The sequence below is a fragment of the Pteropus medius genome, unplaced genomic scaffold (assembly GCF_902729225.1).
Source record: "Pteropus medius unplaced genomic scaffold, Ma_sr-lr_union100, whole genome shotgun sequence".
NCBI classification, from domain to species: Eukaryota; Metazoa; Chordata; class Mammalia; order Chiroptera; family Pteropodidae; genus Pteropus; species Pteropus medius.
This window is the reverse complement of record NW_024344240.1, coordinates 18,962,026-18,989,673: the sequence shown is the minus strand read 5'-3', so window position 1 is coordinate 18,989,673 and position 27,648 is coordinate 18,962,026. Positions and strand designations below refer to the sequence as shown.

Here is a 27,648-nt window from a genome sequence, read left to right as displayed (position 1 = left end):
ATTTGATGTTTTAAGTTTATATTCTTATTGAAGAAATTATGTTTGAAACATTTGGCAAATAGTAATAGTTTTTCACCTTATAGAGGTACTTTACTGACACTTTAAAAGCCACCTGTTTTTTTGAGAATTCCATGATAAAATCCATATAAATGTTTAGCAAAGTATCTGATAAATAGGAAACATTCAGTTTAACTAAGGGATTAAATTGGCATATTAAAATATTATGTTATTAAGTATAACACTAATTACTTGAAAATTAATATACCTTAACAGTGCAGTTTGCAGTATTCTTGTAGTCTCATAATATATTTGGTGTAGTTTCTGTGCTTAATATTGCTTAATTTTTGTCATTTACAGCATCACTGCAGACAGTGTGGAAATATCTTCTGTGCTGAATGTTCAGCCAAAAATGCCTTAACTCCTTCTTCTAAGAAGCCTGTTCGTGTCTGCGATGCATGTTTCAATGATTTGCAAGGATAATGGGTTATCATAACTTCAGAGTACTATTACACTAACATTAGATTTTTAATAAATGTACTTAATAGAGGTCTTGGACTACTATTTGATTTGGACAGTGGTTGCAATACTAGACCAAATTAGAATTCGTATATTTTGGAATGTTACCAATATCAAGTAAAACTCTTCTATTTTTGTGCAACTTGGGCTCATCTTTCATTATTTTTTTCCATTGAACCCCTGGAACAGCTTTCATGCCAAGTCTAGAATTAGCAAATGAAATGTAAATAAACTTTGGACAGAAAATATCGATGTATTTTTTTAAATATTATTTCATTATTCACAAATGACATGAATACACTTCCATAACTTGCTTCTTCTTTCTCCCAAATTTAGTGTACAGAAATGTACATAAATTATCACATCATATATGTTGCACAATAACACATTAACTATATTAAATATTCTCTTTGTGAAGTTATGCACAGAACTATACAATTTTTGACTCTCTTTTTTTCTTATATATAGTTCCATTATGTTACATTATGTTATACATTTATTACTTAAGTGTTGTAAACACAGTTTATGTCAAAATATATATTAACGATGAACTCAAACACGGTTTTTGTTTTAACAATACTGATTAAATTCTCTTTGGGTGGATTTTATGAAAACCTCTGTAAAATCAATTTGCTTACTTTATAGTTATCCTGAAGTTGTATTTTAAAGATTAGGGTTAATTTTTCTTTTTCTTTTTTTTCTATATTATTTTTAAATTCTCACATATTCTCCATTCATCCTACAAAGTTTCTCACATTCACTCTAGTTGGAGAATGAATAATAGAAATTTTTTAAAGATCCTGTTCTCACTTTCTTGTAAGTGGAAATTCTTCTGAGATTAGCCTTTATTTTATTCCTTCACTTTGTCTCTCTAGTATCTTCAGGAATCTACGGTTTTGTTTTGTTTTGTTTTTTAATGGACCTTCTTTTTATCTTTATTTGATTTAACCTTCCCAAGTATAGCCTCAGCTTTTCTATAATTGTTTTATAATTTTTGCATCTTAAAGCCAGTGATATTGCTATAGGCTTATCTGTGAAATATAAACTGGTAAAGAAACATTAAATATTCTACTTTATATTTTCTTCTTACTTAATGGGGAAGAGTTTTTAAAAGTTGTGAACTTAAAATGGTTAATTTGGGGTTCCACATCAACTGGTAAATCTTTTTACTTTGCAAAAATAATACTGCGTATTTACCTTGAAGTAATAGCTGAAGAATAGAGTTTCACCAAAAACAAATGTATTTCGGAATACCAAAGTTATAATCAGAATTGAAACAGAATAGCTAATTATAGATAATTAAAAATTAGCTTATTTGTATGCTGACAGTGGAACTGAACTTTAAATTATCATAGTTTTATTAATTTGGAAAATAGGAAAACATCTGAAGAGAGAAGCCATTAATATTGGTTTATTACCCTTTCTAGAGAAGAAATGTTAAATTATACATTTGTTCAGTACAATTATTTGGTAGTAAGAGCAGGAAAGGATGGGAGTTAATATTTCATTTACAATAAATAGTTTATAATATATACTTGCTTTCAAATATGACAAAATGAAATTATCATGTTTATGCTATACCTATAACATACATAAACTAAAAGAGATTGTCACATAATCATTTAATTCTTTTTTTATAAAAACCATTAATGTAAACCCTATTGTTGGTAGCTGTTAAGGACTCTGATTGAAGCCTTGGACTTGGATAAACATATATCTTTTAGCATATATAATTAAGAAATACAATGGTTCTTTATTAAAAATAATACTTGGATTATATAAAATGAGCCAAAATTATCCATTTTCATATAAATTTTTTTAAATAGTCAATTCTACACTTTCACATGTAAGTGACAATGTGTTAGAAAAATAGATATTAACAGCACCATCTGTTATTAATTTTAGGTAATAAAACTTCATAAGAATTCTTCTGGATTAGAATATTTGGGTACAATTGGGTCTAATTGGGTACACTGAAGGCCTTTTCCCTTATTTCCCTGCCCACACTGTCATAAAAAGATTGTGGAGACAACAAATAAAACCATAGGTTTCATCTAGCTAATCTCATTTCATAAGTCCTGAATAATTTATCATAGGCTATTATACTAATAATATTAGAAATGAAGGCTAATACTTTTGTTGTGAACTCTCACTAAAGTGTTTTGGAAACAAAAATTAAAGGTTTTTTTTTTCTTTTAATTAAAGTAATCTTTTGAGTCCTTACTGACTCTATATTTTAGATATCTGCTGGTACTATTTATATGTCAGTGAGTTAGAGCGGTGTGGAGTCCCAGCTCATGGCTCTAATACAAGGCTTATTGGCATCACATGTTAGTAAATTCCAAATCCAGCACAGAAATGTGAGCTAGAATCAAGTCTTGCTGGGTTAGTGTACAATAAACTATGTCTATGGAACTGTTTAATAGAAAAAAGATGAAGCAGCTGTTACGGGATTTGTTTCTTTAGAAGGAAAAGTGGGAAACAAACACAAAAACCTCAAAGCAGTGTACAAATGACATTTTGTTCAACTACCTCTTAAAGTGGTATTAGCTAGTTTGATAGTTTCCTCACAGTAATGTTAAATAGTAACTGCCAAATTTGTTAGTTTCCCATCTCTCTTAAAAAGGTTTTATGATTATTTTATAGTTTTGAGAACTTTAAAGTCACTTTTTTTTAACCTTGCATTTGCATAAAAATGTTTAGCTTTTAAGTGGACAGCAAATTATGATCATATATTTTGATATTTATGACCTATTTGACTATAGCAGTTTTTTTTAATGCACTTTGGCTATAAAACCATGGATGACTTGACCCATAAGATTTAAATGTGCCATCCATTTAGTTTTTCTAGACATGGGCTTGATGAATGGTATTCTGTAATTATAATGTGCCACACATTATTGTATCTTAATTGCCCTTTGCCTGAATTTTAATGATCAATTTGTTATTGTTGCAGATGTGAATATTGTGCATAAACTTACTAAATTCATGTAAAATTGTATAAAATAGAATTGGAAATAGCTAAGTTCTTTCTGTGTAGGAGTAATGAATTTATTGTAACATGATGCAATTATGTATATGACATTCTGTACTTCTTTGAACTGGATCATATATTCATATTTTCTGTAGATACTTTTGCATGGATATTTTCTCATTTAGTTTTTGGATTATTTGTATTGTGTTTATTACTTGTGATTATGTAGTTGTGCCTTATTTTGTGAGAGAGTTTAGCTCAGTAAATACTGCAATTTCTAAACTCAGTGATTGGAAGGTTATTGATTATAAATGTAACTGATAAATTACATGACAGCATTTAAATCTGTGTAAAGAACAATGGAAGGATCCTTATTATTGCTTTTGTTTTTTTTTAATATGTTAAAGATGATATTAAAAAGACATTTCTTTCTAGTAGATGTATTCTTTGACTATAAATTATTTTGCCTATTTAAAAAGAGAGCAAACTATTAACCATTCAGCAGTTTATTAACAGAATGTTAGAAATTTGCATTTGGATATAGACAGTGGTTAAGCTTTAATGTTCAGCTTAGAATAGTAATTAAGTTCATAATTTCAAGGGAAATTATTAATGCCATTTTGCTTAAGACATTCTCTTTTTTATTCATTATTGTGAAGAATTAACAGAACTACAGAGAAATATTAAACAATTTAACCCCTTTCATTGTATATCTAAATTTAATACTTTTGTGAAGGCTCCATGTAGCATTATTTTTTATCTTTTTTCTCCCTGGGAGCCAAAGTTCCAGAAGTGTTTTTTTCATTTTACCCTCTGGAGAGTTTACTGTGTATATCCTCAAGCACTTCATCTGGTACATATTAGACATGTTCTTTTGTGAGCTTTATAGAATTCCAGTTTAAATATATAGCATATTCTTTTTAAAAATTTTGTTTTACTGTGGTAAGAACGCTTACCATGAAATCTGCCCTTGTGACATTCTTTTAAATATACAGTACAGCAGATCTCTACAGCTTACTCATCTTGCTTAACTGAAACTTTATGCCCATTGATTAATAACTCCCCATTTCCCTCTCTTCCCAGCCTTTGAAAAAAAGAGAAATGGTAATTCCATTTGATTCTTTGATTCTATGGATTTGACTATTATTAGATACCTCATATAAGTGGAATAATATAGTATTTGTCTTTCTGTGACTGGCTTATTTCCCTTAGCAAAATGTCCTCAATGTTCATTCATGTTGTCATGTATTTCAGAATGTTTTCTTTTTTTAAGGCTGAATAGTATTCCATCCTATACATATATGCCATATTTTCTTTATTCATTCATCTGTCAATGTACATAAAGATTTTTTCCACATCTTGGCTATTATGAATAGCACTGCAATTAGAGTGCTAATATTTCTTTGTGTATAGCATATTCTCAAGCTATTTTACTTTCTTGATGTTAATTTAGTTAATATTTTTCTCTTGACATTTTAGAGAGAAACTAGTCTTTTACATATATGAATATATGGTTACTGGACTCATGGGACTAAAGGAATCTTGAGAGATCACCTTGTCCTAGTTCATTGCCCTTTTTCTAAGTCAGCTTATATCTAAAAATCCCTGCAAGATGATTGTTAATTTTTTCTAAAAATATCTATATACATTATTTTTTGGCCAGAAATTTTTTCCTAAATCTTCTATATTGTCTTCTGAACATAAATTGCTTTCGATCTCATCCAGGTCCCATCACTAGAAACTCACTTGAAGTCTATTGTCCCCTATTTTATTTCTCATTTATTTTTAGACATTAAAAGTAGTTATCACTTTCCAGGTTTTCCTTTTATTTTCACTTACTCCTATAAATGTCTGACATTATTACACAGAGACTATGATGCTCCCTTGTAATAATACTTGGCCTTTGAGCAAGAGCCTTTGTGCTACACTTGTCTGTACTGCCTGGTTTGTATTTTTCTCAAAGAATTAACTATACACATGACTTCCCCAAGAATCATCTTCTTTATCCCATTCTCTGACTTAAAAAAGATCAATTAAGGTATCATTTGTCTTGTAGCCCAAGTTGATAAATTTGCTACTTCCATTGTGTAAATTGTACAAGGTACCATGGCTAAAACTGAAATTTGTGGATTTCCATTATATATAACCTGACCATCAAAACTAGTTCCTTAAATGCAATTAATAGCATATTTCACCATGATAGCATAATACTTCAAGCTGCCTTTCTTAATAAAAAATTCTATGAAGTTTCAAGTCCTGCCAAATAAAGCTAAGTGGCTGTACTGTGCTAAAACACACACACAAACACATACACACAACCCTATCCCACTCAAAACCAGAAAGTTTTATGACAAACCATCATTCTTCAAAAAATGAGGTTTAGAGAAAAATATCTTACTGTTTCTAAAAAAATCGCCCACATGAAAGTGTTAACCTGTAGAACTGGAATAGATATTTGCTTTTTCTTTCTTAAAATAGTGGAATTTAGTCTTTGGAATTTTCTACTTCCAAGTTAGAATATTATAAAATATACCTGAGATAAATAAACTGTTGGAGAACAGGAATTTAAAAACTGCTATTAAAATGTAGACCTTATTTATTGCTTAATATATTAAAACAGCAATCAAACTTTGTATCAGAAGAATTACCAATGTGTGTGAGGTAGGACTATACAGCAGTAAGACTGATTTAGAAGCCATGTAGGAAAGTCGTTTTCAAGATAAACATACACTAAGTAAGATGCTGCTGGAATTGCTACTGCATACAAGCAGTATTTCCTTCTCCACTCCATTTATCTGATCGCTCACCCTTTACAAATTATAGCACCATACTTTACTCTTACCCCTTGTAAGCCTGACTGAAACATTTTAAGGTAGTCTGAATATCAGTATGTACTTGCCAAGAAATTCCTCAGGGTTCAAATTCGTTGCAGTCATTATTCCTCGATATTGAGTATTTTACTATCTAAAATTCTCAAATTCTGGAACTCCTTTAAAAATCACATTCCTCTCTAGCTCATCACTAAGTGTTAGGAAAGTTTGAATGAAATAATATCTTAATACCTCATATATAAAAAGTTTGCTTTACGTTCCTAAATTTCAGAGGATTCTACAGGCGATGAGAATAAAGATATTTTCTTGGTTTCCTGCCTCTTGATGAAGCAAGAGATTGCTGATGTTATTTGTGTCATCCATGTTTTCTGTAAAATAAATAAATAATAAATAGATAAAATAAATAAATAGCAAACATCCATTCATCCATACGTAAATACATACACACATACAAACACACACACACACACACACACACACACACGCACAATGGGGGGAAAGACAGGAGAATGTTAACTTGACAATTTCTCACATATTTAGATTAATATATTTTTGTATTTATTGACTTGCTCTTTAAAACTGAAGACTGATGAAACATTTACATATTTCCCACTTTTTTTACATCTAATATAAATATCTCTAATCATATACAAAAATGCAAATGGATTAAATGAGTACGGTATGCAAGTGAGATCAACAGTCATGAGTCATCAAAAAACCATAACAATCAATGATGACTAATTAGAAAAATGAGAACTGAGAATATAAAAAATTTGAACATTAAATTTGTTCAATTTCTGATTTGTATGGAAATAGTAGTTCTTAACCAATGATATAATTTGCAAAATAGACTGAGGAAGGTGACCCAGAAAGCAAAGTTCTTAAGAAGAATGCGATATTTCATTTATCTGGCCACCTTGTTGCCATGATAATGAAAGCCTACCAGAGGAAAGACAAAAATGGAAACGTCTAAAACAGAGAAACCAGAGTCAGACAGGCAGCTGCTCTTCAACTCCATTGCTGTAAAAATGGCATATTTTCAAAGGTTGAAGAGCAGACTTGACATAGTTCATTAGTGCGGCAGCCCCTCACTTAAGCCGACACCACATTATTTGTGTACTGAGCCTTTGGAAATTGATTGGAGCATCTTAAAAGTCAATCATGAAACCCAAATCAGTCCTTTCCCCATTTCCTACAGAAATTGTAGAACTCAGAAGCCATTCTTGAGCTTCTGCTACAGAAGGAAATGAGGGAGGCTATGTTAACTCTGAATGTGAGGAAATCGTCACCTCGAGATTTCTGAGCACAGTATGGACTACATGTCTATGCTCCTCCTGTCCTCTCAACTTCTTCCCTTCCCAGAGCTGCTGAGGGAAATTCGCGGAACTTCCCATTCACCTTTATTTAGGTTTGGGGTGATGTTTTTCCTTATGTCCAATTTGAAGAATCAAACCTACAAAGTTGAAATACATACTTTGATGTTTTCCGTTTGGGCTTGTAATAAGAACGCTGCTATACACTGCTGATATCTGTTTTCATGTTGAATAAGGAAAGCATTTCTTAGTCCAAAGGCTAGAAAAAGATTACAAAGACAAAAAGCCAACTCATTAGGAAAGACAAAAAGCCAACTCATTTAATAGGAAATCTATATAGTTTCTCAGTTCTTCTCAAAGAACCTGGAGTTTTTCTGTTTGTTTGTTTGTTTTATTAAAGAAAGTGGGAGGTTTCTGTAGATTACAAAAATAAAAAAATAAAAGTCTGATTCCAAGACCAAGACTTCACTACCATATTCAAATAGAGCCCATTTAAATATGAAAATGCTTTCTTCCTTAAATAACAACTCTGGGCCTTGAAGAGATGCAACTATGGCTAAAAATGGGCTCTTCCTCAAGGAACCATAAATTAGCATATTAGCTAGATTTATGTGTGTATAAGATAGATAATAAAAACATAGAAAATAATGGAATTATAGTTTCTTTTTTTGGCCCCCATACTCCTTCTTAAGTGTTTTATTTATTTTTGTATATAAAGAAAAGACACATCAAAGCAAGGGTTCTAAACAAATTGAGATGTGGCACAGGTACAAAACCACCTGAGTGCTTCACAACAGGCCAAGAAAAGCCAAAAACTGACTCAAATAAAATCCAACATTCACCAAAATATGTGAAGTGTAAAGGAAAGCAAAAAGAAATGTTGGCATAGATTCTGTGTTTGCAAAAGAAACAGTCAGTTCTGTCAATCCTAAGCTGGTCTCTTAAAGAAATGACAGGTGATATTGAGAGAGGAAATTCCTTTTTTATACAGCAGAAGCTCTTAAAATGGAAGCTTCTTCCTTGAATTATTAATACAACACAAGGAATAAAATTCTGCAGCCTACATGTCCTTTCCATAGTTAATTTATGTTCAGGGACAAATCAAAAGACCAAACCAAGGCTGGCTTCTGATCAGGTCAGGTATTTCAGAGAAGAGGAGAAGGGCGCTATTTTTACCTGGCCGATCATTAAGCTGATGCTCGTCCACTGTGATTATTTCTATTTGTCAGAGTTTGTGGATTTAACTAAGATTCAGTGAGGCAGGTTGGGCCTCATTTCAGAATCAAAGCGAATGTGAGACTTTTATTTTTTTAACTGCAAGAACTATTTCAGTACCACAAGTTACACCCAATCTAAACCTCATAATTTCTAATGCTTTGACAACAAAGTCTGTTAATATCATAAAAGTCTGTCCTGCTTCTTTGAAATGAGAGTACTTAAACCTGTTAAAATGATTTTTTGGAAAAAAAAAAGATCTGGCTATGTTTGTTTTACTCCCATTTCTCTTCTTATAAATTCCCTACGGCAAGTGAGGCTTTAAAGATCACAGGTTATTGTTCTTGGCTGAATTTTGGAATTCATTTTCCTCAAAAATTATAACTCTAGTTCTTAGTTATTCAAGGCATCTCTCATTTCTTTGGTATAAGGGGCTTTATAAGCAAAAGGACCTGGGATGGCTAGGTTTGTATAATAAAATTAAAAGATAATTTTTGATCAAGAATAGCTCTTTTCCTCCTGACATTCTATTACAATGATAAATAATAATATAATAATTGACACCATTTATTTAGCGCTTACTGTGTACTGGGCACTGTGTTATATTTTTTCCTTTTTGTGTCATTTAAACCACACAGCAACCGTATAAGATAGGTCAGATAATTCCCAATTATAAGTGAGGAAACAGATTTAGACTAATTTTTCCAAGATCACACAGTAAATGATAGAGTCAGGATTTGAAACCAGGTTTCTGTCACTCCAAAGCTCAGTCTCATCTTTTTGTGCCCTGTACTCTTTCTCTATAGCTATTCTGCCTCATGCAGTGACTGTATCCGAACAGTCAAAATAGATCAGAAAAACATAAAAACACAGAAATGAGAGATGGTAGTGACAAATCAAAAAATAACAACAACAACAAAAATGTAGTTTTAAAAAAGTACTGTTTATATTTTAAAAAATGAAAAAGAAAAAGAAATAGAGGAGAAAAAACGTACGTCTCCCAAGGTAATTCAGTGATGTCAGATTTCCCATAAAAACCAGTTTTTAAACCTGGCAGGACTGTGGCTGAACTGAGTCCAAGCTGCTGCCACTCTTCCACATGGCGTTCTGACAGCTTCCTCCCCTCAGGTCCATTTATCATGCCAGAATCTTCTAACTATGGCCTCTAGAGTGACGGAATAAATTCCTGGCCTAGAATGTCCTCTGATATGACATTTTTGAAAAAGTAAACTAAAACAAACAAAAGGAAGTGATTTCTGGGCCTCACATACTGAGTATTTCCCATTTACATTGCTCTGCCGTCCACCATGCAGGGAGGAGGCTTACACCAGGTAGAGAGTGGGGGATATTATCCTCACAGGCAAAGATTCTACTCCCTTGAGATGCCCTTTTTTTAAAACTCACTCCTGAAATGTTCCCTGGCTTATGCAGACTTTGGCCTACAGAGGCCGTGACTGGACCCAGCCGAATCAGGTATGAGGCCTTGGGGCGTGCCCAGGTCATTTTTCAGTAAATCGTAGTGGAAGTAGAAAGAATAGAAAAAGGAGACAGAAGATTCTGGTTCTGGATGCAAGATCCCTCTTAGTGGGGGCCTTCTGATCTTGGGGAGAGAGTCTGTAACCATTCAGTATGTAACCATTAACATATGTAAAACATTTAAATACATAACTTGGTTACATAACAACTAGGTAAATGTTTGCTATTTCTATTATTCGTTTGTGTACTCCTTCATTCATTCACTATGTAATGCTGTTGTTACCCATGGGTGGGTCCTATGCCAGTCATTAACGCTCTGGACTGCTGGGATGGGAACTGAGGGGAATGGTGGTTCTCCCTCTGTTTCTGTTCCTCCCTTGCAACAGAAAGGCAGTCCTTTCCTTCTGGCTTCAGCTGGTCTCCTAGGAGCCTATACGCAGGGCAGAATGACCTCCAGCTTCCTTCTGAACATTGCCACATCCACCCAACACTGGGGAAACCGAAATGTCCTTTCAGTCCCTCCAGTGCCAGGGCTTTTGTGACAGAATTAACTGATCTTTCATTGTTTTGAGAGCTTGCCAAGATCAAGGCCTATTTCTTAGTCATTTTTATAACTCTAGGGTACCCATAGAAGTTCTGGTTCTCAGTAGACATTCAGGAAATGCTTGAAAAATTAATGAAAATGATATATATTTCTTACCATGATATCTATTTATCATCTATCTATCTATCTATCTATCTACCTACCTACTTACCTACCTACATACACACACACACACATGTATATAGGTAGGTAGGTAGGTAGGTAGGTAGATAGGTAGGTAGATAGATAGATAGATAGATAGATAGATAGATAGATAGATAGATGATAGATTATTTCTGGCATATTTCTTTCTATAGAGCTATTAAAATAAAATATCTTAGGCTTATATAACACATTGTGGTGTACCAGGGATTTATCAATAGGAACAGTACTAATAATGGTAATAACCATACTAAAAATAGCTATCATTTGAGTGCTTTACATACATTATTTCATTTAATTCTCTTGACAATCCACTGATCTAGATATTGCTATCTCTATTTATCAAGAGAAATCTGTGGCATAGAAAATTTAAGCTCCTTGCCTATGGTCACATAGCTAGCAAGTGGCAGAGCTGGGTCATCCAAGTACTGGAAACCAAGTCCAACATTTTTTCCATAATGAATTTGTGGATTGAATTATATATAGCTGCATAGAAACTCGGTATTGTCTTTTATGAAGACTTAAATTGGATTCATGTGCTGTTACCAAAAATGGCCAGTATAAAACTTTGCGATGGCAAACAGATAAACTGAATGATGAAAACTGACACGTACCTGACATATGGAGTGGATCAATACTTTTGACTACCAATCTGTCGAGTGGAATGGGCTGATCGAGTACTGTACAGGAACCACCCTCTTTTATTACTGTTTGCAGCTCAGGAGTAAGAGAATGACATATTAAACTGCTGTCTGAACCTCCAACTTTCTGAAATTAAAGAGGGCAATAATGCAATTAATAGGAAATAAGCATTGGTGCACATACCTAAATTGTATCCTTAAGCATATTGATTTTTAGAAACAATTGCTTGAAATCCAGCTTACTGTTCTTTCTCGGTCTTGAAAAGCATTTTCTCAAAGTACATAGTGATTTGCAGCACAGTTTTCTGATACCTAAATTTAATTACCTGAATAAATAATGTGTGACATCTACAATTGGGAAGCATGTTAATCACTATCACATCAGTGGGAAATTCTTCATTTCCAGTATTTCTCTACAGTACTGAGATGAATGAGAAAGGGGAGCCTCATTTTTTTGGCCAACTCTGTCATGGGATCAAATACTAAACTTGAAGTAGATTCCATGCTCTATAATTTATAAATAATTGAAATTATTTTGAATATATAAGATGTTGAATTTTTAAAAACAGGTGCATTAAATTGCAAAGACAAATTTAAAACAGATAGCATTCTTTTTTTTCCCTCTTCCAAAATAAGTAAAACCCCATGTCTTCTCTGGGTGGTTATTTTTGTGCCTATGAAGTCAACAAAACTCTCCAGATTTACTAGACAGAGTAATTTAAGGAAGGATTTAAAACGTAACATTTCTTATTCTGGGATCAAGTTGTGAAGCATGAAACCAGAATATTACCTTATAATATGGTGAATGTGGGCCACCTTTAACTCAGGTTTGAGCCATTATTTGAAAGGAAATTAGCTGTGCTTAGTGTCAAGCTTTTGGAAGGGATAGAGATTTTCAGAGCCTGAGCTGTTCAGACATGCTAGTCTGGATAGCTTAAGAGAAGAGGCCATTCGAGTTTCAAACCTGTGATTCTTAATATTCTCCACTAGCTACTTCCTTTCCAATGATCATTCAACTATTCACAGATTAATGAGTGTCTATTTTATTGCTTAAAAATCCTTAAATTATTTAGCTCAACTAACCAACATGCCATCCAGAAGCTCAGGTTATTAAAAGATATGAGATATCTAGTCTCATTATCTTGCATCTGTGTAAAGCTAGTCATCTGGCAAAGAAGTGGGTGAATGAAACAACATTAGCTATCTCTGATGGCTTAAGACATATTGCAGCTATTCCTCCCCGCTCTAAGACAGGTGCCTGAGTGCCTTACAGAAGGCCCTCTCTTCATGATACCACTCCTTTATACCATTCAGGGGACAGACTGTGACATGGGAAATTAAGATAGAAAGCCTTTAGTGGACCATGATACAACAATAGCAGTAGCCATTAATACGCAAGTAATGGGAAAAATCCCTGTTTTCAGAAGAGATTTTGTGGCTTTAACTCCAAGTGACTCATTTTGTCTGTGATGCCAGCTATACATTTGTTTGGCTGTTGCCGTTCTTACATCCGGGTGGATACCACGAGATCAGGGCTTCCTCCACCGTGCCCCCAAATCATTATTTTCCAGGAATTATGTGAGCTTTTAAATCAGAAGGAGTGATGGATATCACCTGGGCACATGGCAGCAGACAGTTTAGAGAGTTCCCCAACTTTGGCAGTTTTCATTGTGGTGGACAATTCGGATGATGAAAGGGCCAATATGGACAAAAGAATTTTGGTTTCGCTTGCTTAGGCAGGTCAGGAATAAAATCCTGTGGCTTCTGGGACTTACCTTGAAAGTGTACAGGCTGTTATTCTAAAAACGTATGTGTCCTTTGACATTCTTAAGAAATGTAACTTGCTTTCATTATTGTTATTTTTTAGTTCAGAACTATATGACTGAAAAAGCCAATATTTTATAATGTCTCCATTTTTTTAGAGGGTGAATCGCTCAATTTGATGTATAAGAATTTCTTATTTTTTTTTAACACAACTTTTTTGGAAATAGTTCTAAACTTATTTAGCAAACTTATTTAAAAATAGCAGCATTTTACCTTTTTGTTGCGCTTAGTTTTCGTAACTAAGAGGAAATCATCAAAGAGAAACAGATAAACATCTAGGAATCTGGTACTTTCTGAGGAAAGAAAGAAGGTGAAATTGGGGTTGGAAATAGTAAGCAGAAGGTTTTTTTTAGATGAAAGAATCTCTCAGAAAACAAAACAGGCCAGGAATCCTGGCATACCAGGCTGGTAGCTCAGGGCGCTCCTAAGACGTGGGTCAGAAAACTGCACTACTGTTGGACTGATTTCTTCCTGAAGCAGAGACTTGATAAGAGCCCAAGCTCATGACTTTAAAGACATTGTATTCATGATGCATTTCATGTGGGTTTAAGATGACTTGTATAATATTTGTAATGGTTTCGACTAAGATGTTGAACGTACAGCATTTTTGCCTCTTGACTCATCTAGGTGGTCATTGGCAAAGGTAGACATAACCAGAAAAAGAGCATTTGCCATTGCTCTGGACTAAATTATGTCCCACTCCTCAATTCATATGTTGACATCCTAACCCCTCAATATGGCTGTATTTGGAATAAGGAAGTAATTAAGAATAAATGAAAGCATAGGAGTGGAGCCCTGATCCAATAGGATTAGTGGCATCATAAGAAGAAACATCATAGAGAAAGCCACATGTGGACACTGAGAAGGTGGCCATGTGTAAGCTGGGAAGAGAGTTTTCAGCAGAAACCGAATTGGGAGGCTATGTGATCTTGGACTTCCAGCTTCCAGAACTGTGAGAAATAAATTTCTGTTGTTTAATCCACCAAGTCTATGATGTTTTGGTAAGGTGGCCTTAGCTGATTGAGAGTTATTTAAACTTCTTCTTTCTCAAGTTTTACAGTGTGTCTCTAATGTTTAAATATTCTCCATGTAACTTTATATTTATAAACTTTTTTGATAGCAACATAAGGCAAATAGGCTTTTCTCTAGGAAAGGGTTAGTAGAAGAGAAATCAAATATTAGAATAAGATATCTCTCTCTCTAATTTTACTCTTTAGAAATTAGAAGAAAAATGGTTAAATTTAAGTGATTTCAGAGAAAAAGGCAGTCTATTTAGAGGCAGTCTGTGATAGGTGCTTAAAATAAATATAAGAAAACTCAGTAAATATTTTTTATTATTCTTCTTTATTTATTTATATTATTCTAGAAAGTTTTCCTCATATACTTTTACTCCTGGAAACTAGGTGGCAAAGTTTAAATTAATAGATAAAATATTTAGGAGTCATGTCTATTTCCTCCCCTTTAAGTATAGAGAAAAGATTCCATATTTGTGTAGAGAAGAAATTAGATATTTTATTCAATCTTGAATCCTCCTTGAATGTTTTTTAAAAAATTGTGTTTCATCATTACTAGAAATTCATTTATTCTTTGCAAATGAGGCTATGGCAAAACTTTCTGATTGTCCCTCAAAAACCATTCACCCCTTCTTTTGTAGTAATGGAATTTCTGAATTTTTTATGGGTACAGTTTTACTGCAAATAAATAGTACAGCTCTCAGCTTTTTTTTTGTAGCTAAATATGATCAAGTGATTAAATTCTGATCAATGGAATATGAGCGAAAGTGTGCAATTTCTGAGTCATATCCTTAAAAAGCAGGGCTTTGCTCTCCTGCTCACTTTTTTTTCCTTCCTACCAGCTAGTCACACTGGTGAACTCATCTTCAGCCTCAGAGAAGAAAGCAATACCCCAGGAATGGCAGAAAAAAACCCCCAGAAGAAACCTGGGTCTCTAATCACTCCATGGAGGAGGGCCGTCACAGCAGAACTCAACCTTTACATGGGAGAAAAATAAACATCTACCTTTCTAAGTGATTATTATCTCTCTCTGTCTCCAGTGGCTGAACCAATATCCTAATACATACATAACGTTAAGAATGGGATATTTGGACAAAACTAGACCTTCAGGACCTGTTAAATGTTGTTTTCCCCAACCTCTGCCGCTCATATATAAATTAGGTTGATGACTGTCAAAATGAAACAGTTTTGTTTTCTCCTGATAATTTTAACTATTTTATTTTAACAAATAGTCAGTGAGCTAGACTATTTGTGTCCTAGACTTTATTTTAGGAAGTAATGATTATTTTACCTACCATTTATTGAGGCCCTAGTGTCCCATCAAGCAGTCAACAAATATTAAGCACTTGCTACGTGTCAATAATTAAGATAGAATCTCTGCCTTCAAAGAGTTTTATTTCTAGTGAGAGCAGACACATAATGAACATGTAAACAAGATTTAAAATAAGATAAATTCAGAAACTGATAGTGCTAAAAAGTAGATATGAAAGAGGATGACTAAGGAGGGAGATTGTAAGCGTAAAGTCAGACTCTTCACATTTATTATCCCAGGAATTTGAAGCTATTATTATCCCAGTGAAAAACTTTAACCAAATTTAGACTTAGACTTAACCAATGAACATTGCGAGTCTGAAATTCTGCTTAGCTAAGTGTTACAGAACCAGATATGAGACTTACAGATTTGTGCAGTTCTATATTGACTAGGTATTTTTTTCTCATGGAATCTAGACTGTGGGATTTTCATTGCACTGTTAAAGAGCAGAGCGAAATTGCTGACTTATTCTAGTTCTGCAGTAACTTGAACAATACGTGTTCTTTAGGTGTTACAGCTGTTGGACCATCATATTTTTCTGCACCTTACTCATTTTTCTAATTAGAAATACTAATCTGTGGGGAGCAACACATGTGTGAAAGATATGCTGGAATGAATTCCAGTGGGAAGTTGGTCATGCTCCAAAAGTTATGAAAATTTGTACTTTCTGGGAATGAGAAAATATACTTATTTGTTTATAACAGTGCAGTTTTTAAAGCTAGAAAAAATGTTGAAACAAAATATACAAATGTTAGGTATCATCATCATTGTCATCATCATCACCATCACCACCATCAATAATATTTACAGAAGAGAAGAAGGGAAATTAAAAAATTTTCCCAAAGTCTGCAATTGGAGCTAGATTCCCTGATTCTTGGTCCAGTGTTTTTCCATTTAAAATGATGTCCTGTTTCTTCTAACACTGTTATCCCCACCCCCACAGCATCTCCATGCCAACTGAGTCAAAGTCCCAATGACTTTAAATTTGACTTGATATAACTAAATGGTGCCTCTTCTCTGATGGGACTTGATGAACACAGCAAATGCCATTAAACAAATGCCTTGTGTTAGTGACATTTGTGTAGCTCATCCACATTCTACCACATTTAACTCTACAAGAAACTTTTTCTGAAAAATTAGACTCCTTCTTAGGCCGGTCTCCTCATGTATGCTTCCATGACAAGCACCCCACTGCCATGTGACCTGTGAATAAACCCCTGACATGGCTTTTCACCGAGAGATGGTCATTGTCATGTTCATCCAACTTGCACACAGCTGAAACCTAAGACTGACTTCCTGACCCACTTACTCTATCACCTTCTGTGTGATTGACCAATCTTTCAGACACATAGATTAGAACACTCAAAGGCGTCGATCTATTTTTTTTTTTAACCATTTTGTCAAGTATAAAATCCTCCTATTTTGAGATATCTCTCACATTCATCCTTTTCTATCTATGCCCATTTCTAACATTTTAGGATAGGCCAGCGCATCTCACAGTGTTGGAAAGTTCATAGATAGAAAGAAGAAGTAAATAAAAATCTCATAATTCCAGGTGGAAGCCAGTTTTGGCAGGAAAGACATGTTTGAATGAAGAGCCGTGTTTTGCTTTATTACTTTGATTTGGCATTGCCACAACATATAATTATTTTTGAAATTGTGAATAACATCAAAAAAAATTTAAAATTGCTATTTTTCCAAACGAAAGTGGGAGGGCGGTGGTCTACAGGTTAAGAATGGTTGAGAAACACAGGCTCAGCTCTTCTTGCCTCACTTGGCTTCACTGTGGAGCTTCTGGGCAGGTCTCTGCTTTGGTCTCCTCCTCTAAATCCATTTTGTCCATTGCTTCCAATAACTCCTTCTTCAACTTTTAAGCCTATCACTTGTTGGCGATTTCCTGGCTGGGTCCCCCTGTTTGCCTTCCAAAGCAGCTGGTGCCATTCCATAAACTGAGGCAGCCTGGCTTGGTCCTGGACTCTGTTGTTAACCTGTCAGGTAACCCCGAGCATGATATGGAACCTCCCTGGGCCTCAGATTTCTCATTTATAACATGGGATTAAATTTAACTTCTCTGTATAAGTCACTAGAAGAAGAAAATGCATGAAAAAGTCTTTCGATGGAAAATGCTGGGTGTGTCTATCTTTCCCCGTCAGCCATTGCCAGGTGGGGGTTATGTCCCAACCTATCATCTTATGCTACACCTAACATATGGCAGATTCTCAGCAAATGTGTATCGAATAAGGAGTTGTTGCCTGGAACTCCTCACCAGATTTCATACTACCATAAATAGGAAACCTCACACCCCACAGGGCTTCACACGTAGTAGATATCCAATCAAGATTTTGTGCAGAAATGAATAGATGAATGAATGCAAATCTTGTTTCTCCAGCCAGTCCTTTCTGATCATAATATTTATTGAACACTGATTCTGTGCCAACCATTCTTTCAAATCCTTGTACATCCATTAGCTCATTTAATCCTCACAACAAAGAGGGGAAATTACCATAACTGGCCTAAGGTTACACAGATAGAAAATGCTGAGCCAGGACATGATCTGGCAGTCAACTTTCAAGGCTTGCCCTCTTCACCACTCTAGCAGAGCTTATTCTCTGATGTGGCTTCTGCCTCCAGTACTTTTCTCCTGCTATAGTCTTCATCTGGGTTGTCCTTTACTGATCTCCATCTTTGTATCCCCCATGCCTACCTCTAGTCTCATGAACCACATGAAGGCTTTTCTGGGTACTCCAGCTTCACAGACCCTCTTTCATTCTCAACTTAACTTGCAGGTCTGCTCATGATGGCAGAGCTTCTCAACTAGAGGGTCAAAGTTTATACAGAATAATAATTCCATATCCTCCAATGGTACCCACCTAGCACAACACGTTTTACATAACAGGTTCTCAGTCAACACTGACAAGATGATTGCCTAGCTCGTTGGAGTAGTAAAATGATGATAACAGCTGACAGACTGTGTATTATGTTCCAGACCTTGAGCTAAGCACTTTATGTATGTTATTTCATTTTAACAAGATAGATATAGTTATCCCATTTTACAGAGAGAAAATGGAGGACACATAGCTAGTTATATTGTGAAATCTTTGATTAAGCTTGCGTCTGCCTGACTCCACAGGATGTTCTGTGATTCACATCTTCCATAGGCAAATGCAATTCTTCCCACCCTTCAATTAGCAACAATTGGACACGTTACAAGGGAGCAAAGATGTTGAGTTTTTAAAGGAAGCAATTATTTACCTGCAAGAGTTAATTTTCCCTCATAGAGAAGGTGTCTGTTGGTCGGTGACAGGATGCTTTCTGCCATGTGTTCTTTAAAAATGTGTTTCAGGCACTTGAGAAACAAGGGAGAAAAATCAAAGAGAGGTTGTTAGCGATTGGAAGAGAACCTGTTCCAGTAGCTGGGGCAATGTACTTTATCTATTAAGATCAGGACATTTAGAAATGCCAGTAGATGGACACAAGAATGGGAAAGAACGGGAAAACCTCTCAGAAGGACCACCCCAAGAATGGTGTGATGACGTCAGCCTCCCTACATACAATGCCACGTGAAAGAAGGCTTTACTTCTTGTTCACAAAACTAGATTTATTTTTTCAAGTGGACAGCTGGGCACCTTGAAAGACTAGTCTATTTCCACCTGAATGCCAGACGTCTGGAAAGGAATATAAGTCTTAATTGATCCGTTTTGTACCTCTGGAATGAAAAACCTTTTATCTCTATCCCAAAGCGGAGGCCACACTATAATCTCCTGTAGGTGTCTAAATTTTTGGAAATTGTCAAGCCACTTCACTTTTCCTTCAAGATCCCCTGAAAAACAAGACACATTAAATATATTTTTGAATTCACGTGACATTACAGTATAAATTTTAACCAAGATGCACAGTAATCACTTAGAGATACCGCCCCTGTAGTAAAACCATACTTTAGGTTCATTTAACATATTGTTTGCAGTCTAAATGTCTTAGAAAAACCCACTAATTTGGAATTAGTCTCTTGCAGAGAAAAATGAAGCTTAAATAATTTAATTCAGTAGGTTGGAAATGTATTGCGCAATTTTATTTAAATAATACAAATAATGTCCTTTGTAGCTTTCTCTTATTCTCCATTCAACATGGCCTATAATTAGAAGATGAAAAAAATCAGACTAACTAAAACGAACATGTATTTTTGTCTTAATCATAAAACATGCATTTCCTTTATGGTAAGGATAATTATTTTTTTTGGTGAAAACATTTTCTCTTCTTACAGTTTGTATTAATGTTCCAATATTTTCTAATAACATATTCTACTGAGGTTTCTAAATGTTTTTTAGGAACATGAAGGGCAAGGCATAGGCCCACAGAATCACATGGTTAGGAGAATCCTTGAGAATTTATCATCTTTAAGCTCATAGACTTAAAGGAAGGCCACAAGGATCTCTTCCCCCAACAATGAAAATCCATATTTTATTGAGAAATCCTCAGAAGAGATGTTATTCTCTTCCTCAAAAACCTATCGAAATGAGTAATAATCTTCACAATTACTCTGAAAGTTTTAAAAACTCTGCTTTTAATTAAATTTTTGTCTTATTCATTTGATAAGCTTAATTTTAGTTCCTTGGATCATTTTAGAATTTGAACAAAAGCTTTAAAAAGAGGAAAGAAACTCCCAACTGGATGGTCATTTTACTTTTAAACTTGCAAAAGAAAGACATATCATTCTTCGCAGCTGATAATCATAGCTTTGACTTGTTCCCTTTGACGCTCCCAGGAAATCTTGGCTTATGGGCATATATCACAAAATTCTTTGGATTCCATTTTACAGAGCTACTCAGATAAACTTAAGTCGTCACAGGGCTTGCTCTGTTCCTATTCCCAAATTTCAGTTTTAAAGATTGCAGTTGGCATTAATTTTAGATTGGCCCTGGATTTCAGTGACTGAAAAAAAAATGATGAATAGTAATTTGTCCTCCGGAAAGGCTTCCCATGGTGTTTATTCCCATGTGCTTTGTGTTTGGGCTCAGTGGGGATGTTAAAAACAAAGTGCCTTCAATCATCTGGGAAGTAGAACTTTTCCTGCCTGAACTCACATCTGAAAACCTTGGAGACAGCCACGTCCTGCGTAAACTCGGTGGTCGAGTTCTCATAGGGTTCACCAGGATGTGACTGGAGCCCATTGTTTTGTGTGTGTTTGATATACAATTCCCTCAAACTCAAATCCACATTTCCCAGAACCATGACCTCAACGCACTGGAATTACCTTCTAAGATGGAAGCCCAGATCGTTCCTGGTAGCCAGAAGGCACCCCCCCCCACCCCACCAACTCTTTGATTAAGCTTCTACTGGAGCTCGGGGTCCCTTATCTCAGAGACTTACGGATCGACTTTTCCACCTTTTCCTTGATGGAGTAGATCATGATTTTCTCAGTAGAGTCTGTACTCCTTTTCCAGATATTCTTCAGCAACAAGGGGTATCGAGTCAGCCTGTGTAGTGGGGCCACTAGCAGCTCAGGCAGGTGAAGGCGTCTGCACTGTTCATTTTGCTCACACCACTGGGGAAGGCAAAAGCAGATATTCAGAATATCACTTCTCCTATCAAGGCCTTGAGAAGCCTGGACATGAGAAACTCTTAGAGATTTTATAAAGTAGTGACATAATGCAACTGTGGGCTTCCTGGGAAAATTTATAAGCTACAGAGGAGAATTTGCTTTTGAAATTCCCATATTAAATTGTCTTTAGCAAGCATCTGTCTACCAGTGCCAAATGCAGAGTCTGAAATGGGTTTCTTAGATGTGGTTAAGAAGTATTATTGAATATTGCTGACTAACACTGTTACTTCCCAATGAAAGAAATGAGAGAATCCTTCTTCAGATGTCTCACCTTCCCAGTATGGTGATGAAGCAGTGGTCAGCATCACCAATAACATCACCACTAAGTCCTCCTAAATGGGGAAATTTATCAAGATTTAAAGGCATGGGAAAAGTTTAGAATTTGTTAAATCCCCTGGAGAATGCATGTTCCATCAGTGGCAGTGAGAAGATGTGTTAATATGTGTGCTCCAGCCTTGTTTACCCTTCTCATTTGAGAGTTTAGTTTCCCCCTTGGCTCTGAGGGGGCGATTTATGATTTTTCCAGCTCTGTTCCCATCCTTGTTGTGCTGCACAGTTAGGAGAATTGCAAATCAACATTGGTGGGGTAGAAGGAAAAAGAAAGGATTTTTCTTGTTGAATTAGATCCTTGATTCTCCTTTGTTGAAGGAAATCAGAATAATATAAGAAAATAAAAATAAAAGTTGAAGAGGCTAAATCGATCTACATGCTATAGAGCAGAGAGGAGAGAGGAGAAGGATAAAGACACAGATAATTTTCAACAAGGAGAGTTTGGACAAAGAGGCAGTTGCAGGGTGTGCAAGCCCTGAGGAAGACAGGAAAAAGAATTGTAGCAAGTATTGCTATGGAATTTATATTGGATTTCCATAAATGGTATTTGAGAAACAAGTAAACATGAGAATAGTTCATAAATTTGTTTCATCTGCTGGACTGTTTCTTTGAATTCAACACTGTCTTGAACCTGAGGGTCCTTGGCTTTTACACACGTGACACCTGGCTCGTGGAGCTAGGTCTCTGGCTACTATGCGCACAGGTTCATCAAGAAGTATTTTTGGAGTGTGTGTTCTCTTCCTGTTCTCTTCTCCCACCTACCCACACCTGAGGTCAGCTGTAAAGAAGTCCTGCTTTTGCACTAAATGATTTTCTTAGTACAGACTACTGCCTCTTTTCTGTCTTTCATGCTCAGTCCTGGGCCAGGTTATCTCCTCTGCTTCGTGACCCAGACCCTCAGGGCCGGCCTTAGGTTAGCGAAATTACATTGTGGAAGGCTCCCTCTGCTTCCCCAAAGATAGCTTCACATATCTTTATGCCTAGATGTTGGCCTTCGCATTTTGGAGATCTAGGTACAATTGACTCAAACTCCCACCAAATCCAAAGCCCTCCCTTAGATATTTACAAACTCAGTGAGAGGCTGGGATTCTTATGGCTTCCTCTGGCCCCTACACTTTTGCACGTACGCACACTGTTTCTTCCCTGAACAGCTCGGGCCAAATGTCAAACTTAGCCCCTTGATTATTTTTTTATGTTGGTTTCCACTGTAATCCCACTCATGACAAATGTTTTATGAGTGTCTATGTTTATTTTACTGAAGATTTTGGGTTGTTCAGGAGGGGTCAAATTCACATCTCACAGCGCTTTTATGGCTTCATTCTCTTTCTTTCTAATTATTTTTTTATTATTAAATGTATTGAGGGTAACATTGGTTAATAACATTATATACATTTCGGGTGTACAACAATATAATAATATAACATCTGTGTACTCTATTATGTGCTTACTACCCAAAGTCTAGTCTCCATTCTCTTCTTTAGAAAGAGAAAGCTTTTCCTTTCCCTCCCCCCCTTCCAACTCTTCTCCCTTTCTCTTTTGGCCTCATGCTTAGCAATTTGCACTTGTTTTTCACAGCTTGACTGTATCCTTGGGGGGGTTCACCCTCCTGCACCAGGAACTTTATTGAAGTATTTCTTCTGAAAACATCCAATGTTCTTCCTCACAGAAATTCTGTTATCTTTTTCACTTTTCTATATACAGAAGGCAGGTCATGAAAGTGAGCGCAAGGGTTCATGGTAGATGGAGCTTTAGGAGCCAGGCTTTAAGGCTTGCTGAGGTGGACTACCTCTCTTTCTCCATACTTCAGATTCCTCTTGGTGGAAGGCAGTAGGTCACCTCCAAATTCTCATCCAGCTCAAAATGGCTGGGATTCCCATCAAAGTTGGAAGGAATGGAGAAGGAAGCAGGAAATACAGATGTGGAGAGGCTGGGCGTGGTAAGAAGTGTAAAGAAGAGGTGTGAAGGGGCCTTAGTCTGTGGTCTTAGTGGCTGATTTCCATGCTGACTCACTTATTGGCAGCAGCATTCCAGCTCAGGTGTCTGGGAGGTCCAGTAACAGATTTCTCAGCAGCAGTTAGGTATTCTCTCAAAATACACAGCCACTGTCCCAAATTTCCATGCCATAGAAAACAGCTTTGGCTGCCAGCACCCTCTGGTATTCAGGGTAAATGTGAAAACACCCAATTTACACCAGACTTCAATCAAGCAAGAAGCATCAGTGGTAAATAGAGACAAGGATCCAGGCGGGAATTATTAGAAGCTTTTACTGTTTCAGAAGGCCTCAGAAGAGACGAAAAAGATATCAATGATTCTAAAAGTAGTAAAAGCTTTTGTTTCATCACTCTATTGGCTTTAGCTTTTTCAGGTCCATTAGGAGAAAAAAAGAACATCTCTGTCAAGGGAAGTTGGACATAAAAGCCATTTTATGGATGGGTCTAATCAATGGAGGCTGCTTTTGTTTTATAGTAAATATTCAAAGTGTTTAAGGGAATAGTAAAAGGAATGCAGAGGCCCAAATAAAAATGTTCTTCTCATATATTTGTCCTGGTAGGATGTAACATCAGGCTGGGGCAGCCCATATTCTTGAAATCTTAGGGAATTTATTAATAATCTCTAAATCTCATCTGTGACATGTGGATAACAAGAGTAACCACCTCAGTAGTTTGGTGGAATGTTTAAAGAATTTTTTTTTTCACAAATATAGAAGACAATCTGATGATAGCGAGAAGGGAGGGAAGTTGGGGAGCTGGGAGAAAGAGGTGAAGAAGTAAAGAAGTCCCTTTAACATTTCTTATAATATTGGTTTGGTGGTGATGAACTCCTTTAACTTTTTCTTGTCTGGGAAGCTCTTTATCTGTCCTAGTCTAAATGATAGCTTTGCTGGGCAAAGTAATCTTGGTTGTAGATCTTTGCTTTTCCTTACTTTGACTGTTTCGTATCAATCCCTACTGACCTGTAATGTTTCTCTTGAGAAATCAGCTGACAGTCTTATAAGAGCCCCCTTGTAGATAACTAATGGCTTTTCTCTTGCTGCTTTTTAGATTCTCTCTTTGTCTTTAACCTTTGGCATTTTAATTATGATGTGTCTTGGTGTGTATTTCTTTGGGTCTATCTTGTTTGGGACTCTCTGTGCTTTCCAGGCTAGTATGTCTATTTCCTTCACCAGTCTAGGGAAGTCGTCCATCATTATTTCTTCAAATAGGTTTTTAATTCCTTGCTCTCTCTGTTTTCCTCTGGTCTATGATGTGAATGTTGTTATGCTTGATGTTGTCTCAGAGGCCCCTCAAATTATCTTCATTATTTTGGATTTTTTTCTTGTTGCTCTTCTGATTGGATATTTTTGCTACTTTATCTTCCAAATCACTGATTTGATTCTCTGCTTCATCTAATATACCATTGGTTCACTCTAATGTCGTCTTTATTTCAGTTATTGTATACTTCATTTCTGACTGGTTTTTATTATGTTTTCTGTCTCCATTTTTATATTTCCTATTTCTTTGGTGAGGTTCTCACTGAAATCATTGAGCATCCTTATAACCAATCTTTGAACATGGCATCTGGTAGATTGAACCCCGTGAAGAGACCTGATACAAAGTCCTAGTCTCTTTCTCTGCATTATTTTAACTGTCTCTGAAAGAGCAGGGAGAATTCTACTCCTATCAAGGTACACAACATGATGTACCGACATTAATTAAGCCCAGCCCCACATGATGTGGAGGGTAAATTCATCTCAGTGCATTCATAGCCCAATTTCAGACAGCCCATAATAAGACACAGATTTAAGTTCTTCAACAACAGTGTTTATATCAGACCATGGTTGGAGAATAAATGTCAGCTTCAGACAGGTCCTAATTCAAATCCTCCTTCTGCCCACCCCTGAACAACAGTACGTTTCATTGAATTGCCTAATTTGTCTAAACTTTTGAAAAATGGGGATAATATAAAATCCCATAGGGTTATTGTGTAAACAAAGAGTTCATAGATGACCAGCATACAATGTAGTACCTGGTTGTAGCAAGGGTTTGAGAATCAATCACCTTTATTATTACTAATTATCATTATTATATATTACAATTATTATTATATTTATTATATGTTATAATTATTTTATATGATCATTTTATTAATTATCTGTAACGATGCTTTTGTTCTGTAGTATGGTGCAGTGGAAAGCAGATTCTCCTTAATTCCTCCAAAGTCTCTTGTTGATTCCTCACCTTTGCTTCATGATGTTAACAGTTCCTAGGAGCTGGAAATAGGTCTGATGTAAAGAGCATTGTTGCTGTTGTTGTTTTTTAATTCTTTTTCTTTTTCTTTTTTTTTGCCTGAAGACCTTGATCCAGGTTATTTTTTGCTACTTACTGGCCAAGTGACCTTGAAAAAGTCATATAACCTTTCTGAGCCTCAGGGGCACATGTGGACAATGTGATCAACTTCATAGTTTTCTGCTAAGGATTAAAAGAGATGTTTGAAAAAGTGCCTGGTAAAGCATTATGCATTATAAAAATATAGTATGTTTTCATTACAACATTGCATCCTTTTCCCTAAGTATCTTTGTATGCTATATATATTTCACATATAAATATAAAGCACCCTTCTACGTCACGATTGATAAGGGATTTTCCACAGATATCTGAAAATGATGGCTGAGCCTTGTTAAAATCTCTGCCCCAGCTTAGAAGAGAAAGAAATTGACCCAGATTGTCCTCTATTTGGGGGCTTTGCTGGAAGTCTTAATCCATCAGCTTCCAGGGAAAACTTTTATAACACAATTATTCATACATTTAGAAATCTAACAGCTTTCAGGTTTTAGTTTGTATAGCAAATAAAACACTGAAAGTTTGAAGTTACAAAAATAAGGCCAAGTTTCTTGCCCAGTTTCATTCCTCTTTTCTTATCCATGCCACACCCAGGCTTCCTGGCACATCTGGGCCATAAGTGCACTGATTCACAGCTAAGTTATTGGAAATATGGTAGCTTTTCTTCTCACACTTCTGAGGTGATTCTTTCCCAGGGGCTTTTTGCAGCTGCAGAGAAGAGCTAGTTTTCTGGAAAGACTTGGACTATTTTTTCTGGGTCATACAAAAGGGCTCTGGTATAATACAGTTAAGTCTAAAGAAGTGCCAAAAGAGGGGTCAAAGCAAGTAGAGAAGTCAAGGAAAATTCTTTCCATGTTGGCTTATTAACAAATGCTGAAGGTCCTTAGCAGAAATTCCTTGTCCTGATGCTTTGGGACCCACAGCGTACGACTTCAGGGGTAACATTTATGTCGTGCTCTGTGATGTGCTCTACAGGGTGCCATTCACATACAATACAAGGCGAACTGTGTGCCAAGTTTTTGTGCAATAGGATCTTGCTGGGACGAAATCCTCCGAAAGCAAACTTCTTGCCACAAGCAAACTTGGTTCTTAGTCTAGTTTTCTCCTTGCAACAGACCAATTTCTTCCACAAACTGACCAATGAACAAATAAAGTATTTTTAGCCTCAACTGAAATTTTAGGAGGGGCATTAGATGATATGTTTCCAGATAAGCACCATTTAAAATTCTTAAGTGTGCAGTGGAAGATGTATTTATGAGGAAAGCAGATTTGTAGTTAAATGTATTATTAATAATTTATTTTTCTTCTTTCCCATTTAATTGGGTATACTAATTCCTAGTACCTATTATGCCAAAAGAGTCTCAGGAAAAATATAAAAGAATAGAAAATGGTACTTTACTTTTAAATAAATTCCAAAGTCATTTCTCTGCCTCAGGCTCTCAAGATAAAAGACAGCAGCTGAATAATTCAGGCAGTAGATCTGGTGGCTCTGACAGAGGCTCCCTCGGAAATACTGCAAGAGGAAAAGAACAGAAGGAGA

The 27,648-nt window shown here is 35.7% G+C and overlaps 2 protein-coding genes across 14 annotated transcripts in view; one reads left to right on the top strand and one right to left on the bottom strand.

Moving 5' to 3' along the window:
- Positions 1–3,927, top strand: part of EEA1 (early endosome antigen 1) — a 105,233-nt gene extending 101,306 nt beyond the window's left edge. Inside the window, exon 30 of one of the 2 annotated variants that reach the window (XM_039869039.1) lies at positions 358–3,927. In XM_039869039.1, the coding sequence (XP_039724973.1) occupies positions 358–480 (123 nt within the window). In that variant the 3' untranslated portion in view covers positions 481–3,927. The remainder of the gene's footprint in view (positions 1–357) is intronic. The other variant, XM_039869040.1, reaches the window with a different exon arrangement.
- Positions 3,928–6,054: 2,127 nt separating this feature from the next.
- The window catches only part of PLEKHG7 (pleckstrin homology and RhoGEF domain containing G7), a 59,094-nt gene continuing 37,500 nt past the window's right edge, over positions 6,055–27,648 (bottom strand). For 8 of the 12 annotated variants that reach the window (XM_039869037.1, XM_039869028.1, XM_039869026.1 and 5 more), the window contains 8 exons: positions 27,508–27,621; positions 21,228–21,402; positions 19,565–19,680; positions 19,113–19,206; positions 13,749–13,828; positions 11,685–11,838; positions 7,796–7,893; positions 6,055–6,689 (listed from right to left, as the gene is read on the bottom strand). In XM_039869037.1, coding sequence (XP_039724971.1) covers positions 6,582–6,689; positions 7,796–7,893; positions 11,685–11,838; positions 13,749–13,828; positions 19,113–19,206; positions 19,565–19,680; positions 21,228–21,402; positions 27,508–27,621 — 939 coding nt within the window. In that variant the 3' untranslated portion in view covers positions 6,055–6,581. Of the gene's footprint in view, positions 6,690–7,719; positions 7,775–7,795; positions 7,894–11,684; positions 11,839–13,748; positions 13,829–17,143; positions 17,849–19,112; positions 19,207–19,564; positions 19,681–21,227; positions 21,403–27,507; positions 27,622–27,648 lie in introns of those variants that run through there. The other 4 variants (XM_039869032.1, XM_039869030.1, XM_039869031.1 and 1 more) reach the window with 4 other exon arrangements.